Raw genomic sequence first — 16,697 nt, forward strand, 5'->3', positions numbered from 1 at the left:
CCCCCCCCCCCCTCTCCCCCCCGCCCCATCTCCCCATCTCCCCATCTGTATTTTACTGAAATGTTTAATTGGTATTGTCTGTATAAGGTTAAGAAGAGCAAGAAGTGGAACTGCAAGTTGTGTGAAGCAAAACAGTCAGTGCTGAAGGTGAGGATGTTGATTTTATAAGCACAGATTGGAGGAAGAACCTCCACTGGATCCAAGAGACTTCAAATGACATAATTGGCAAAAAGTCTGTGAATAAAGTAGCAGGTCTGTTAAAATCTGACAATACAGGAGAAGCCTGTGCTAACTCTTTCAAAAAACATTGCTCTGCTACTCCTCCCCCGCCCTGCATTTTGCACACTTTAATATAGATATCCACAGCCCATGAGAGATAATTGTCTTTCAACACTTTTCCAATAGCTGACAAGTCTGTGCAAATGATGAAGACAAAAAAATTGACATTCATCATTCAAACAAATTTGTTTGCCTCAAAAGTTGAGTTCTAAACATTTTCCCCCTTTTATCCCTTATACCAAATGTCCTTACCTCAAATGTAGTCAGCAGACAATCATTGAAATATGATGGAGTGCTCATATCTCTGTCTGTTGTAGCCCATTGGGAACAGCCTTTTTATCTCTGAATCAACCAAATCTGGCTGAGACATCCATGCAATACTAAAGGAGTGCTGCACTGTCAGAGGTGCCATCTTTAAATGAGACATTAAATCAAGGCCTATATCCATTCCCTCAGCTGTATGTGAAACATTTTATGATACCTCTTGGTATCCCTGGTGCACTGACCAATATCTATGACTCATTCAACATCAGTAAAAATGGATGATCTGGTTATTTATCTCATTTCTGTTTGTGGGACTTTGCATATGCTAATTGGCTGCTATACTTCCTACATTACAACAGTGAATGAATGAAGTATTTTGGTTATTGTAAAAGGTTTTGGGAATGTCCTAAGGTTACAAAGGATGCTGTATAATTGCAGTTTTTCTCCATCTCTCCTGAATTTGATTTTTCCTCCTGACTTATGATTTGACATGATATCTCCCCAGGTATATGGCCAGGGCTCGGGTGCTGACTGTCGACGACATGTGCAGAAGTTGAACATGCTGCAGGGGGAAAGGATGCAGGAAATGGAAGCAGCTGCTTGGTAACTTCACTTTTTCTTTTCCTTGTGTTTTCTGGATTAATTAAATAATTTATAGAATGATACAGTGCAGAAGGAGGCTTTCAGATTGGAGCAGCTGCATAGGCTGTTTGAAAACTGGTCAATTAGTTTGTTCTTCCCTGCCCTTTCTCAATAGACTTGGAGATTTTTCTTTCTGAAGTATATATTCAGTTGCCTTTGAACGTTGCTGTTGAGTCTGCTTCAGGCATTGCATTGTCGATCGTAGCTGGCATGAAAACATCTTAACCCTTTTGGTAATTAACCAGAGCTGAATGGGTTGAGTGATTGGCAATCTTAATGATTCTGGGTTTTTACCATTTGTTAACCATTGGCAAGAATCCCAGAATGGAAACAGAGTGCAGAAGGAAGTGGAGCGCAAACTTTTTTTGAGGGTGACCAATTTTCTCAAGTGCCAATTTTTAATTTTCAAGTGCTCCTTTCTCAGTCTCACTAACTCCTTTATCAGGTGATGCAGTCACACTGTCACAATGTATTCAATATTTGTGTTGACGTATGCAGTGTTTGGACCTCTCAATAATAATTAGAAGAATTCATCAGTACCCTTGATCATTATGAACCCTCCCTTAAACTAAAAGCCACATCTCGTAAGGAAATCATTAATTTCTTAGGCGCTACCATGTTTAAATTGGCACAAGACATACACAAGTAAGCAAAAGTTCAATGTTTGAATAAATGACACCCCTCTACACAGAAGTCATCCTGAGACTGTATCTCCTGGTTCCAGACACACCACCAAGGTGAAACATCCTCCCTGCACTTAGCCTGTCCAATCCTGTTAGAATTTTATATGTTTCAATCAGATCCCCTCTCTTTCTCCTCAGCTCTACAAATTGCTCCTCATTGGATTATTTTAATTTGGTTACTGAACCACTGATGAGAGCACATAGTTTTTTCCTACTTGGTCCGTCAAAATTCTTTATAATTTAGAACATGCCAATTGGAGCATCCCATAGATCTCTCTGCTTTAAGGAGAACAATCCCAGTTAGTAGAATTTCTTCACATAACTGAAGTCTTTCACATTTGGCAACCTGATGGCAAATCTCCTTCTGCGTTCTTTCCAGTGCTTTGACATAATTCCTAAAATGTGGTACTCAAAATAGGGTCCAATAGTTGAGCTGAGGCCTAAATGGAAATATTCTTCTGCAGCGTCACTCTCTCAAAGGCATGTTGAGGTGTGATTCCATAGGGTTTAGCCCTCCCCAACATTCCCTTTTATAAGTGAGTTTGTTTGACTGTGAATTATTCCTGCCCTCAATATAAATCCACAAATTCCAGCAAAACTTGGTGTATAGCATTTGGGACTGGGAACTTTAATTTATAGAGTTAATGAGAATTGCAACCAGACCAAGTAAGTAAGGCAGGTTCCCTTCCTTAAAGTCGTAAGTGAATGAGTAAAACAATCTGGCAGCTTTTAGTTTTATCTGTAACATTCCAATCAATCAGCAGATTTAGTTTCACAATCAGAGGTTGTGAAATTGAACTGAGATTGGGTTTATACTTCTGATTTATGGGTTGCTGGTCCACAATCATCGACTGGCTCATCTTTCATTTTATTTTCTGTTTTGGTGGCAGGTCCATTGAGGAACCAACATGTGCAAACACTGACTCCAATTCTGAAAGACTTTGTACAGTGAATGAGCAGGTGAGAGAGATCCAAATGAGAAGTAGGCTTAATTCATTGGCTCTCCACCCTAACTGATCCAAATTGATTTTGGTGCCTTGCAAAACCTGTAGCTGCCGACTTGTATTTCATGTTGCATGTCTAACGGTGAATATTGGTTGGACGTGGCTTCCATCAATAGTAAATTATAATACTTGCCAATACCAAGTCTGGAATTTCAAACTGTTTCTGTTCTGGGGTCTGTTCACAAGTCAATTTGTATGTAAGTGGAAACACAAAGCATGACACTGTAAAGGAGTAGTTTGTAAATACAGAAAATGGTTGTATGTTAAATCTTTAAGATTATACCCTTGTATGAGATCGTTCAACAGTATGAGCATTTGTAAGTTGGATGTTCCTAAATTGGGGGCACTCTGTACGAGTCAACTCATTTGATATTTAAGGGGACCTGGATGGCCTTGTCCATGAGTCACTGAAAACTAACATGCAGATGCAACAGACAATTAGGAAGGCAAATGGTATGTTGGGATTTATTGCAAGAGGATTTGAGTACAAGAGTAAAGATGTCTTGCTGCAATTATATAGAACCTTGTGAGACTACACCTGGAGTATTGTGTGCTGTTTTGACTCCTTATTTAAAGAAGGATATATATGCCGTAGAAGGAGTGCAACTAAAGCTCATAAAATTTATTCCTAGGATAGTAGGTCTGTCCTATGAGGAGAAATTTAGGAAACTGGCTTAGCATTCTACATAATCTAAAAGAATGAAAAGTGATCTCATTTAAGCAGACAGAATTCTTGCAGGGCTCAGCAGGGTAGGTGCAGAAAGAGTATTTCCCATGGGTGAGGCCAGGTGTGTCTAGAATCAGGGACATTATTTCAGAATAAGGGGTCCGCTATTTAGGATTGAGATGAGAAATTTCTTTACTTGGTGGCTGATGAATCTCTTGTACCTCAGAGTGGAGATTCAGTTATTGAGAATGTTCAGGACAGAAATTGTTAGGTTTCTATATATGTAAAGGAATCAAGGGATCTGGCGATAATGCAGTAAAATGGCACTAATGGATCATTGCTGATCTGATTGAGTTGTAAGGCAAGCTGAGAGGCAAATAGCTACTCCTGCTCCAATCCTATGTTCCTGCTAGTAGAATGAGTGGGCTAGTATAGGTTAGGCTGGGTATTGACAGCAAGTTCCCTTTCCGAAGGAGCTTCGTGAACCATTTGGATTTTTAATGACAATTCATCCATAAATCATCATATTTATTCAAATCCATTTTGCCACCTGGCGCACAACTGATGGCCTGTCGTAGCCACCAGTTGTTGTACTGTAATGAATGCTATTTGTGGGACACTGCTGTGAGCAAAGAGACTGATGTATTTAGCTTGACGGCTGTTGGACTCTGAAAACCAAATCTAACTTTTGAAGCAAGTTATCTTACATGCTTTCATTTCATACAATTTATAAACCATCTTTATTTTGAAGTGAATCTGTGGTTTGATATGACACCGTTGACGTGTTTCTTGCATAATGTACACTCTCTCAGTTGGAGAACTCAGCTAGCAGCCGTTGGAGTGTTTATTTGGACCAGAATCCCATTATTGAGATATCAGATGAGGAAGGAAAAGAGGAAGACATTGTATACACAGATCGCCAGCAGTTCCAGGCAAGCATGAGGAATGCCAACAGGAATAGAAGGTGAGAGGTCAGCCCCTGGTTTAGCCTTATGCTAGGAGCTGGGGGTATTCTGTCGTAGTCAGAAGTGGATGAGGTTCAGGGAGTGGAAATTCTTGTTCTTGATAGCTACGTAATAAGCCACAGTTGACTGTCAGACAAGGTAGGAGCTAACTTGGATGTGACATCCTCATACTTAGTACTTATCACTGTGCTGGAGGAAACTAATTAAGGTGGTGAAGTGGGCTACCCACAACGTTGGTGGGAGTGTGATGGAGGTGGGGGTGTGGAGTTTTTGAGTTACTGAGGTTAAAGTGTTATTCAGTTTAAATACTGAGGAAAATGTGTTGGAATGTTTTCTGTCTTCATTCCTAGCAAACGTAAAAGGGGATTATGTACCTCAAAGCAACTGGAGCTGTATGGTAACGGTACTGAGAACAAGGAAACAGAATCCTCTCAAACGGCCATGGGTCGCTATCTGGTGAGAATTCGACTGATATGACTTGTGGAAGCCTTGTGATTATTGCTGGGAAAGCTTGGATAAATATGATTGTTGAAAACAGTTGGGTTCCCTCTCTCTTCCCATCCCAGTTTGAGTTGCTGTAGGTTGGTAAAACCGGGAACAAATTGTTGGATGGCAGTGGGAAGGGCGAGAGGGTTTTATTGGCTTTCTTTTCCAATATGCTGTCATTGTCCATCAATTTCACCAGATGGAGCAACTGACAAGAGCAGCACACCCTTTTCTGGGTGGTAAGGAAGACAAAACTGTAGGTAGGACACTGTAACCCTTCCATTGGCACTGTGCTGAGGCCAGTGCTGTTAATCTAGATGCAGAAAAAATTCTGCTCATGTTCAAGGTGTGTAAAATCAAATGGCTTTACCTGCACCCACTTATTTGGCACAATTTGCTTCCCCAGCACAACAACTTGACTGAGATTAGGACCTCCGCTGTCTGGAGAAACAATACGTGTGGATTTATTTTTCAGCAGTTTCAGCTACCCTGGTATGCTCTGCTATTAATACAAACACACAAAATGCTGGAAATACTCAGCAGGCCAGGCAGCATCTGTGGAGAGACAGATTTAAAGTTTCAGGACAAGATGATCTTTCATCAGGGTTCTGGTGAAACACCTGTATCATTTAACGCAGTGATCTCTGCTCAAACATTCCTCGTAAGAAAGTAGTCCATTCTGTTGTGTGAAGAAATTTCTCCTTTTGCTCTCTGGGTGGCAATTTTAAATGGATAACCGTTGTCCCTGAAACTTCAACCAAAGGACCTAACTTAGGTATTTAAATATCAAACCAGAAATATTCAAATTAGGCTGAGTGGACCTGGCAAACTTCTATTCAGTGGTCAGCACTCTGGCTTTTAAGTTATGGGCTCAAATCCTACAGCAGAATTTTAAAGCATAAAATCTTGGCTGATACCTCATCCATTTCTGAAGGAATGGTGCACCATCAGAGGGCCATCTTTAACATGAGAGGTTAACCCAGGGAGATGTCTGGTTTCTCAAGTGGACACAGATTCATGGCTGTACTTTGAGGAACAACTAGGGTATTCTCCCAGATGTCCTGGCCAATATTTACCCCTCAAACAGAATTGCAAGACGTGGATTATCTGGTCATTATCAGATTGCTGTTTATGGAGTTTGCTGTTGTAAACTGGCTACTGAGTTTCCTTCATTACAACAGTGACTGGTTCTTTTGGGAAATCTTGAGGTTGTGAAAGCTGCTATAGTGAAACAAGGGAAGTCTCTTTGTCTGTTCACAGATTGCTAACCAACTGAGAGATGTTCAAGCTGGAGTAGTGTTAGAGTACAAATGAGATAGTCTTTAGGAGAGTTAGGCACTGGTGGATGAAGTTTGATGGGAGGTTAGGGGACTTAGAGGCATGGATTTCAGTTCCCAAAATGAACTTTTGTTGTTCTTGATTTCTTGTGTGTAATTGTGCTGGTGTTTTTCTCTCTCCTAGAAATGTATGAACTCCACACCAACTGAAAGAAGAAACGGGTGTCAAGTGATTAGGAATACAGAAAGTAACAACATTTCAAACAGCATGCATTTAGAATCCAATCCAGTGACCTCGCTGAATGATGAGAGCCGGTATGGCACAACTACCTACCCAATTAAGCAACAGGGTGCACAGGCGTCTAGGTGGGATAGATTCCTATCACATAGTACGACAGAAGACGATGAATTCTTCAATCAAGGCACTGGTAAAGCTGATGGATATCTAACCTGGAAGGGGGACCAGCCCTCAGCAGATTCTGCTATTGAAAATTACAGAAAAGATGTGGATGGTTTTGCTGGCTTGGGGGTGGCTTGTAATGGCCGCCCAAGTTCACTACAAATCACTGAAACAGTTACAGAGGAAACCATGACTCGACCACTCGCTTCTCTAGAACATGTTGAAGAAGACATGACTATGCCGAGTTTGCCTGAACCCACTACTGATGTGCATAGACTCAGCAGTATTGCATGCGGAGCTGTAACAGTAGTGCATGACCCTTTCTCTGCGTCCATGGATGGTGCTTCTGGAGTTTCATGTATTCTAAAGTCAGGGTCTCCTTTGGCCCCTCAATCTCCATCAGCCCATCAGCTTTCGGTTTATGAGAAACCCGGTACAGCTTTTGGATTTCAGGCTAAGCAAGACAGCTGCTTTCTCTCGCTCTTTCAGACGGATGAGGATTTTGATGATGTGTAATTTTTGGTCATGTGATTTTTGATCTTCCCCCTCCCACTGCAGGGTTTATGGCTTATAAAATGGGGGTACCTGATGTATTGTCAGATGAGCAGCATTACACATATGTGATTCTTTTGCGCCAAATCTGCCAGCACATTTGCAATGCAACTTTTAATGAAAGATGAAGAGAGATTATTTCAGGTAGTGCTTGTGAGAAACAGCAGTTGGAAATTACAAAGTTTATACTGTTGTGCCCCATCCTGGGATGACATGGTCGCAGAACAGCTCTACAGAAATGCTGCAAAGTGCCAAAACTTGCATTGGTACTAGATGTATCTCTAACAACTCTGAAAGAGGTGAATGAGGGTAGGAATCAACCACACCACTTTGCTGGTTTGCATGATGCTAGTGGGTTAGGTATCATCAAACCTTGGCAATGCCATTACTTCAGGTGACTAGGTGACCATTCAATTATAGTATTAGTTTTAGAGTAAAGGATATAATATCCATGTTCCTAACTTTGAAATAAAATCAGATTCACACCTGATTAATTTGAGATGACAATGATGAAGAGAGCAGAACAAGATCTTAAAACACAGAAACCTGGTTGTGAATGTAAGAGCATGTGTACTGGTAAAGGTTGATTCAAGAACTACATTTGTTCCTGGCAATTGATTCAGGGGTTTGGCTGTTGTTTGAATGGGTAGTACTCTCCCCTCAATCAAAATGTTAATGGGTTCAAGTGTCATTCTAGCCATGATGGCATAGGTGAGATAACACTTGGAAATATTGTGATCAGGGATCGTTAGAGGTGCATCTTTGAGTTGCAATTTTAAATTGAGGTCCTGTATACCCCCTCAGGTGGTAGTAAAAGATTCCATGATACTGTCACAGACGAGCAGGGAATTCTCCTGATGCTCACTATCTTCATTACCACATGCGTTTGGGAGATTTTGGTGTACAGATGGGCTGACTTTTTTTAATGTTACAAGAATGATTTTTTTTTTCTAAAAAAATAAATGTCTGGCTGGTGTACAGCCTGAGATCAGGAAAGATGTTATCTTTGGAGTTTAGCTTAAATATTTAACATCTTCATTAAGTGCTTTTGTTGTCAAATAGTTGTGAATTAAAGCAATCTGTAAAATAAATTTGAAATATTTCAAGGTGGCTAGTTCTCCTGTTTTAATGCGATGAAATTTTTGCAAACAATGTGAATGAGCCTAAGAGGACGAACAGTTTATTTCCACCGGCTGCCATGATTCAAGATCGCGCATCCTCAGAGCATTAGGCTGAGCCTTCACATTAGTCATGACCACTTGACACACTTCTGTTTGGTATATGGCACTCTGTTTAAAAAGTTCTCTTATGGAGCACAGGCTTTGCCAAACAACGAAGGTTTAAAAAAAAAAATTCATCACTCTGAATTGGTAGAGGATTGTCTGCCTGGAATTGACCTTCAAGCAGCCAGACATTAGAAAATACAGCAAGTCTATGCAGATCAATCCAATTACTGCCAATCCTATGTTTCTTCCCCCCCCCCTCCCACCACGCCATGATATGAAAGGCTGTAAACCTTTCTTCAGCTTCTCAAACATTAAAACAGTCACTTCACTACCAAGCTAACCATTCAAAAGAGAGTGTTAATATCTTCAAATTGCCATCAAGTCAACTTTGACTTTTTTTTTCAGTAAATAATTCAGTGCCTTTCTTTTTAAAATGCAGTTTTTATTGCAGGGAATAACAAAGTACAGATTAAAGTTTAACACTAAATTATAGCATTCTAAAGTACTTTCTGTGGGATGGCAGAGATGTTCTGAAGTGGAACTGTTGCTTATACAGCACAAATCATAATGGTGCAAATGGGGGATGAGAGTGGGTATGTGGAGAAAGATAAAAAAAGTTCAATGTTAGAAGTTCAAATTTAAGTCAATACACTTTCACCTCCAATACTTGGGCAAAATGTCAGCAGTCCTTTTAGCTATTGCCAATTCTCTTCCCTTCATTTTGTATTTGACCTGATGGTAATACTTCAGATTCCAAGCAGAAATTTTAGATTTTTCCCACATTACTCCTGACAAATGGAGATTGGTAGGCTTACTGCCTAGACAATTTAACTCCTGCCAGTTGCAATGGAGTCGTGTTTTGTGGTTAACAGTTTTAACATCTGGTGTTCAGTCTGTGGTCCCTATCAAGACTGCAACTTGTCATATATTGTTAAGGTCTTAGCCACTTGTGTTTCACCCCACTACAGCTTCAGTCTTACTGTCAGAACCTGCAGCTTTCTTTTTATCCTCATCTTCCTCCACTCAATTTTTTTTGGTCCCAACTACTCGTTCATTAGGAGAATCTAATATTTTGTGTTTTTTCACTGAAAAAGTGCTCAGCTGTTGTATCTATGACTGACAAGCATAGGTTAGTGGTGAATAAAAAGACCATGCACAAACACCATTAACAGCAACTTTCATCAATTTGTCCTGAATTGTGGGGCTTCTATTGCCTACATCCCTAAGAGGGGAAAAAGAGAAATGGACCCAGTATTTAAAATCAAACACTAAATACACAGTATATTAAAAAATTTAGTGAAGTAACCCATACTCAGTTTAATGTGTGTGGAGGATTTTATGAACCAATGGAGTTAAAAGTGACAACGCAAATTAAGTACCAAAGCAATTCTTTCCCAACCCTGGGAAAATACAGGTGTGAAATAAGATAGGGGCCACCAAGAACCTGCACAGCCCTTAGAGCATTCTAAAAAATAGAATTTTACAGAAAGTGCAATTAAATGAGATTATAATTCATTGGGAAAAGCAGCAATCCGATAATATTGCAAAAAGAAAAATGTTGTTTATGGATCTTTTCTGCTTCAAAGTGATTTATTGGCGAGCTGGCCCCTTTGCAGGTTGCATAGCATCAAGCGCTGCTCCAATGTCACACTGCTTGGTTTGCAAGAGCCGAGTCAACCAACCTCCCTCATCATGGAATCCCATGGACAGCATTTGAGATAGGGCTTCTATCAGGCGTGGCTCTGCATCTGGAAGACGACAAACTGTTATCTCAGAATCTTGTCATAAGTGAACCAAAAGAGCACTACAAGCATTGGTTCAAGTTTAAATAAAATGCAGATGTTAAAACCAAATAGTTCAGATGTCTAGCATCTTCAGTACAAGTGAAGTGAAAAGAACAGAAAATTGTGACTTGTACAGTGAAACTGTTAATTTTTTTTATTCAAGAGGAAGGTAGGAGCAACAACGGAGAGGTGGTCTGTGATAGGGTGGACAGAGGAGATTGAATAACAAAAAAGGCCTTAAATGATGCATCAGGCAAAGAGTGGAAATAAAAGATAAAATGAAATAAGCAAGGGATGGCAATGGCCAAGAGGTATTAATTGCTGGACTATTAATCTATAGACCCAAGTAATGTTCTGGTGACTCTGGTTCAAATCCCACCATAGCAAATGGAACTTGAATCCATTAAAAATCTGGAATTAAGAGTCTAATGATAATTTTTAGTAAAGTCCATCTGGTTTATAATCTAGTTCAAGGAGGGAAATTGCCATCTGGTCTAGATGTGCCTCCAGATCCACTTAATTAGGGTCTTCAAGTTAGGACAGAATTCCCCAGGCATATGACTGGACTAAAATGTCAAAAAAAGGATGTGGAATCAAAGTTCAAGAATCCAACCCCACCATGGACTTCAAAGACAAAATGCAAAAGCAAAACTAGATCATGAACCAAATGCAGGGTGGCACTGCTGTCTCAGTACCAGGGACCTGGGTTCAACTCCACTCTCAGGCAATTGTGTGAAGTTTGCATGTTCTTCCAGTGTCTGTGTGGGTTTCTGCCAGATGCTCCGGTTTCCTCCCACAGTCCAAAGATGTGGGAGTTAGGTGGATAGGCCATGCTAAATTGCCCATAGCGTTCAGGGATGTGTACATTAAAAAAAAAAAAAAAAGGTGCGTTAGCCATAGGACATGGTTACAGGGAAAGGGTAGGGGTATGGGCCTGGATGGAATACTCCTTGGAAGGTCGGTCTGGACTTGGGCCAAAACAGCCTGTTGTTTTCACACAGTGGAGATTCTATGGAAACTGTTTCTTTCTCTATCAGAGCTACTAAATATTTGCAGTATTTTCTATTGACTTCCAAGAACTGCCTGATTCTTAAAACCCTCCACTTACCCTGTGGAAGATGAGGGTACAGAGCTGCTTCTCTCAATCCAGTGGGTCCCAGGTCATAGGAACAAGAATCTTGTTGCTGGATTAAGGGTTGCCCTTCCTCATGTTCCTGCAAATGAAGTTGCTCCATTGACTGCAGTTCACCAGTTGATGGATCGACCCCTTTGTCCGACAGATGAGTCCATTCCTCATCAATATTACTGTCAACACTGGGAGTCTGTTAAGGGAATTTTTAAAAGTAACATTTTACATTTAAACCAGAGATGTTATTAAATTTACAATTTTACAAGAAACTCTTAAATAAGCACTTTTTTGTTTTTAAAAGTCATTAATTAGCACCTGGTCTGAAACAGTTGTCAAGATTATCATGCTTCCATAATAGGTCAACTTAGGCATCATTAGGATACCACCCCAACCCAGAAAGGCATCTAGGTTGGACTTGGAAGAGTGTAGATTTAATTGACTTTAACCAAAAGGAGCATTTGGGTCATTACTTTTGGTATCAGTGTTCTTGAAATTGAAAATAGAACTGCCAATCTAGATCGGAAAAAGGTAAATGACAGAAATAAAATTGCATTTATACTGCACCTTTCATGACACTGGGACTAAAGCCCTTCACATCCAAAGTATCTTTTTCAAACAAGAAAAACAAAGTGGTAGCATCTGTTCTCATGTAGAAAACAAGACAGCTTTTCTTGTAAAGACTGCATAAAAGCAGCAATGAGACAATGGTCAATTTTTTAAGAATGTGATGGTCTCTTGTGAACTAACTATTGGCCCAACATGGGTTTTCAGTTGGCCTAATTTCATCATTCAAGATATACTCAATTAAAAAAAATTGAACATTTGTATGGCACCTTCAGACATCAAGAACTAGAGCCAATTTTTCTTATTTGTTTGTGGGACATGGGCCTCACTTGCTAGGGCAGCATTTATTACCCATTTCTAATTGCCCATGGGGCAGTTAAAAAGCAATCACATTACTGTGGGTCGAGAGTCACAAGTCAGTCAAATCTAATAAGGATGGCAGATTTCCTTCTCTATAGAATATTATAACAGTAGTCAATGTTGGAATTAAGAAGTTTAGGGCTGTCTTCTCTTGCTGTTACAACCACAAACTGCAGCAAACAGCTTTAGGATCTTCAGAGTGATCCTGTCAGGAAGGACATTGCACATCTGGATAACACTAGACAAATTCCATTTTTACTGCTGGCCTCTGGAGTGAAAAGATAAATGAAGGGGCATGTCTATATCAGGGATGGAAGTATGTTAAAGTGTTTGAGCCATGTGAAACAGCTACTACTGTTCAAAAGCCGCCCTGTAAAACTCTGCATGGTCAACATTTATTTTCTAATACATGGACTTTTTTGGCTGTGAATTTCTGCACTATTGAACAGTAAATAAAAAGGAAGTGCACGTTATAGTACTGGTCATTGTTTCTCTCCCAACTCTTATCCTCCTACAACAGTGGTTATCCACTACCACATCTTGGCATATCTCAGGAGATAATGACTCCCGACCTTGCCAGTAACACCATATTTCAAGAATAAATATTAAAATATCCTCAGCTTGAAAATATGGAAGTTTAAAAATCTGTGGTTTATTTATTTTAAATACCGAGTGAAGTCACTTCCTTTACCTTGTTTTGCGGTGCATTGTTTGGGGTGAAAGTCTCGAAGGAACCCTGATTTGTGGCAGTCTGATCCACGTCCATGACCACAGTCTCACTCTGCTCCTGATTGGAGCTGGGAGTTGTTCTGGTCTTGGTCTGGTCAGTAGATGATGCACCAGAATGTGCATTGTCACCTGTGGAGCTAGGCTGACTTTCCATGGGGCACCCAGTAGCTTTAAAACGCTGGCCCCTGTGCTCCACATCAATGTCAACATCAATACCTACAATACAAAGAGACCAGTTTGAGTCATACGTTTAAAAAACTTGGAAGCACCAGAGACAGTATAAGAATGATTTACTGAAACAACAGCGTAGAGATGTTGCATCCATAAGGAAATATTAGATTAGGGGCACAGAAAGCAGAGGGGTGATAGTAATCTTTAAGATGATGTATGGGTTTGATGGGATAGATGTAGACAAAACGTTTCGTTTTATGGAGAAGACCAGAAGTAGGTGCCATGAATAAGAGGATGGAAAGAAGTGAAATAACTCAAGGCTGGTATCCGGTCAGCCTTTAAGTACATATGCACATTACTTGACACTGGACCAGCTTCCTCACAGTTAGCGAGTGAATAGACAAAAACGGGAGTGTCTGTCTGTCTGTCAGCCAGAGCTCCCTGATGTGGGGGTTGGTGGTGGTGGTGGGCAGGGGCAGAAAAGAAGTTGGGGGGGGGGGGGGAAGGAAGAGGTGGAAATGCTGTTAATTTGATCCAGTCAGGGAACTCATTCTATGGAGGTTGCACCTGGCTGACCTCCTTATAGAAAGATATGTGAACTCTGCACAATGGGCAGGTCCTTGGGTCGTGGTCCTGAGTTTTCATCTTGATATTATCAGTGGCAGATTGCCATTGCCTTTCACCCTTGGGGACAGGGCAAGAAGGCAGAAGTCTACGCCATCCAGAGCTTGAATTAAAACATGCTGAACGACACTGTTTGTTACCAATAAATCCAGAGAACCTCTTTACCAAGAGAATGGTGAACCTGCCATCAGAGGGAAGGGTTGATATGAATGGCATATTGCAGTTAAGGTTATCCCATTCCCACAAAGGAGAAATAAATATAATGCATTGGTAGGGTTAAAATGTAGACAGCAACTGGTTTTGAACAGAAACTAATTGGACTGTTTTGATGCTAAATGTAATTATAACTATTATAATAGTAATTGATGAAAACACTTAAAAACATGCTCAGGCATGTCATATCTACTGACAATACTCAAAAGCTCCACATCAGGTGAAATGCTCATGAGGATTTTCCTGCTCCCCCTCCAAGAAAGGTGTTTTTTTGGCCAGAGGAAGTTATAGATCAGTAACTGCAGAGAGAGCTCTCCAAGTTACAAGTTCGTTCCCCAAGAAGGAGCTAGCAAGCTGGTGTTACAGCTATGACCCCCACTTTGCAAGATGTTTGCCACCATTTAAAAGACAGACAGCCTCCCTCATCAGGCTGTTTAAGTGTTCAGAGCATAGCCAGTGCTGGGAGGGTCCATTCACACAAACCACAAAAAAAAAAAAAAAAAAAAAAAAAAAATTCTCAAACCAAGAGACTGGGGATAGAACCAGAAATTTCTAAAAACTTACCCAATGGACTGAGCATTGCAGCCACATTTCGTCCCACATTCTTCAGATAGGCCACATTCTGATCTGGTTTCTGACTCCCAGAACCTGCTGCTGTCGCAAGATAAAAAAGGCTCAGCTACAGGAGACGTTCATCACCATGCCATAGTTTCAGTTAAGCAATTTTTAAAAGATTTTAAGCAGATGGTCGCAGGGAAATAAAAAATATTTTTCCATCCCTGACCCACACTTTGGGTGATGTGAAAAATCTTTGAATAATTCAATACTCTATTTGCAGAGGGAGTCTCATTTGGACTGAAGTCAGCTTCAAAAGGCCACTTAAAAAATCAAAAAATTGTTTCTCATCTTCCCTCTGGTTCTTTTACCAACTATCCTGAAACTGTGCCGTCTGGTTACTGACCTTCTCACAGTTTCTCCTCAAGTCAAAACCGTAGAACTTTTAACACCTCTGGGCAAATCTCTCCTTAGTCTGATCCAAAATGTAATCTCAGTCTTTCCATATAATTGACACAGTTCATCCCTGGTAAAACCAGCTGCTGTACATTAGTACTTATTTTTTAAAAAGCTACAATCTGCACTGTACCATTTCTATAGCTGGACAGTTCCTCAGGTATGAAAGAGATTAATTATCTGGAAGTCTGCGCCTTGTTAAAAAAAGCCACACACAACAAACACTTACCTTGCTCAGCTGGAGGAGCCTTTGCAGCTGCTGGCTGCTGTCTACCAGAGCAAGCTGCAGACTGAGCAAAGGATTCTTGCTGCACCATAGCCCAGTGACACAGACCTCCATTTCTCTTCTTGTGGTGCCACATCCCTCGGGGAAACCGCTGCTTGGAACACGAGAAGGAATATCAAGTGAGTGTGATTATTCTTTTTAAAAACAAAAAAGGATAAGAAATCAGCAACCGTGCATTGTCTGACGGGAGAGGATTAACATAAAACCAGCCATTGTGACTCAATTCATAATTAAACACAAGAAGCAGTAGCACATGAATCATTGCAGTTAAGTGACAAGAAAAAAAAGTTTCCTCACAGATTCTCAAAGGTTTCCTCAGAGCATTACACGAATGGTCTGATTTTTTTGCCAATTATTTGAAATTGGTGTCTTGGTTACAAGCAATTACCCTGAAAGATTAGATCACAATGTTCTTTTTAAGAAAGGTGGTAAGGAAAAACTAGGGAGCTATAGACTAGCAAGCATGACATTGGTGGTGGCAAGTTTTTGGAAGGAATCCTGAGGAACAGGATTTACATACACTTATAAAGGCAAGGACTTATTAGGGATAGTCAACATGGCTTCGTGCCTGGGGAAACCATATCTCACTAACTTGATTCAGTTTTTCTGAAGTAGTAACAAAGAGGACAGAGGAGGGCAGAACAGTGGAGGTGACCTACATGGACTTCAGTAAGGCGTTCAAAATTCTTCATGGTACATTGGTTAGCAAGGTTAGATCACATGGAATACAGGGAGAACCAGCCATTTGGATACAGAACTATTCAAAAGGTAGGAGACAGGGGGTGGTGGTGGAGGGTTGCTTTTCAAGACTGCAGGTCTGTGACCACAAGGATCCACTGCTTTTCATCCTATATGCAAGTGATTTGGATGGGAACATGAGGTATGATTAGTAAGTTTGCAGATGACACCAAAATTGGAGGTGAAGTGGACAGTGAAGAAGGTTACCTCTGAGATGGTAGGAACTGCAGATGCTGGAGAATCCGAGACAAGGTGCAGAGCTGGAGGAACACAGCAGGCCAAGCAGCATCATAGGAGCAAAAAAAGGCTGACGTTTCAGGCCTAGACCCTTCATCAGAAATGGGGGAGGGGAAGGGGGTTCTGAAATAAAATAGGGAGAAGGGGGAGGCGGATAGAAGATGGATAGAGGAGAAGATAGGTGGAGAGAAAACAGAGACAGGTCAAAGAGGCGGGGATGGAGCCAGTAAAAAAGGTGAGAGAGTGTAGGTGGGGAGTTAGGGAGGGGATAGGTCAGTTCAGGGAGGATGGACAGGTCAAGGGGATGGGATGAGGTTAGTAGGTAGGAGATGGGGGTGCAGCTCGAGGTGGGAGGAAGAACAGGTTAGGGAGGCAGGGATGAGCTGGGCTGGTTTTGGGATGCGTT

General features: G+C 40.9%; 2 protein-coding genes across 5 annotated transcripts in view; one reads left to right on the top strand and one right to left on the bottom strand.

Moving 5' to 3' along the window:
- The first annotated feature begins 60 nt into the window (after positions 1-60).
- LOC109927683 (MRN complex interacting protein) lies at positions 61-8,325 on the top strand. Its single transcript, XM_048603590.1, has 6 exons — positions 61-147; positions 1,049-1,146; positions 2,759-2,828; positions 4,352-4,503; positions 4,855-4,960; positions 6,452-8,325. The coding sequence occupies exons 1-6, from the start codon at positions 61-63 to the stop codon at positions 7,181-7,183; spliced, it is 1,245 nt and encodes a 414-aa protein (XP_048459547.1). The 3' UTR covers positions 7,184-8,325.
- A 541-nt stretch (positions 8,326-8,866) lies between these two features.
- The window catches only part of sqstm1 (sequestosome 1), an 18,387-nt gene continuing 10,556 nt past the window's right edge, over positions 8,867-16,697 (bottom strand). Inside the window, exons 4-8 of one of the 4 annotated variants that reach the window (XM_048603589.1) lie at positions 15,260-15,407; positions 14,584-14,670; positions 12,974-13,227; positions 11,338-11,551; positions 8,867-10,193 (exon numbers count right to left, since the gene is read on the bottom strand). In XM_048603589.1, coding sequence (XP_048459546.1) covers positions 10,036-10,193; positions 11,338-11,551; positions 12,974-13,227; positions 14,584-14,670; positions 15,260-15,407 — 861 coding nt within the window. In that variant the 3' untranslated portion in view covers positions 8,867-10,035. Of the gene's footprint in view, positions 10,194-11,337; positions 11,552-12,973; positions 13,228-14,583; positions 14,674-15,259; positions 15,411-16,697 lie in introns of all 4 variants that reach the window. The other 3 variants (XM_020527672.2, XM_048603588.1, XM_048603587.1) reach the window with 3 other exon arrangements.

The sequence above is a fragment of the Rhincodon typus genome, chromosome 12 (assembly GCF_021869965.1).
Source record: "Rhincodon typus isolate 14 chromosome 12, sRhiTyp1.1, whole genome shotgun sequence".
Taxonomy (NCBI): domain Eukaryota; kingdom Metazoa; phylum Chordata; class Chondrichthyes; order Orectolobiformes; family Rhincodontidae; genus Rhincodon; species Rhincodon typus.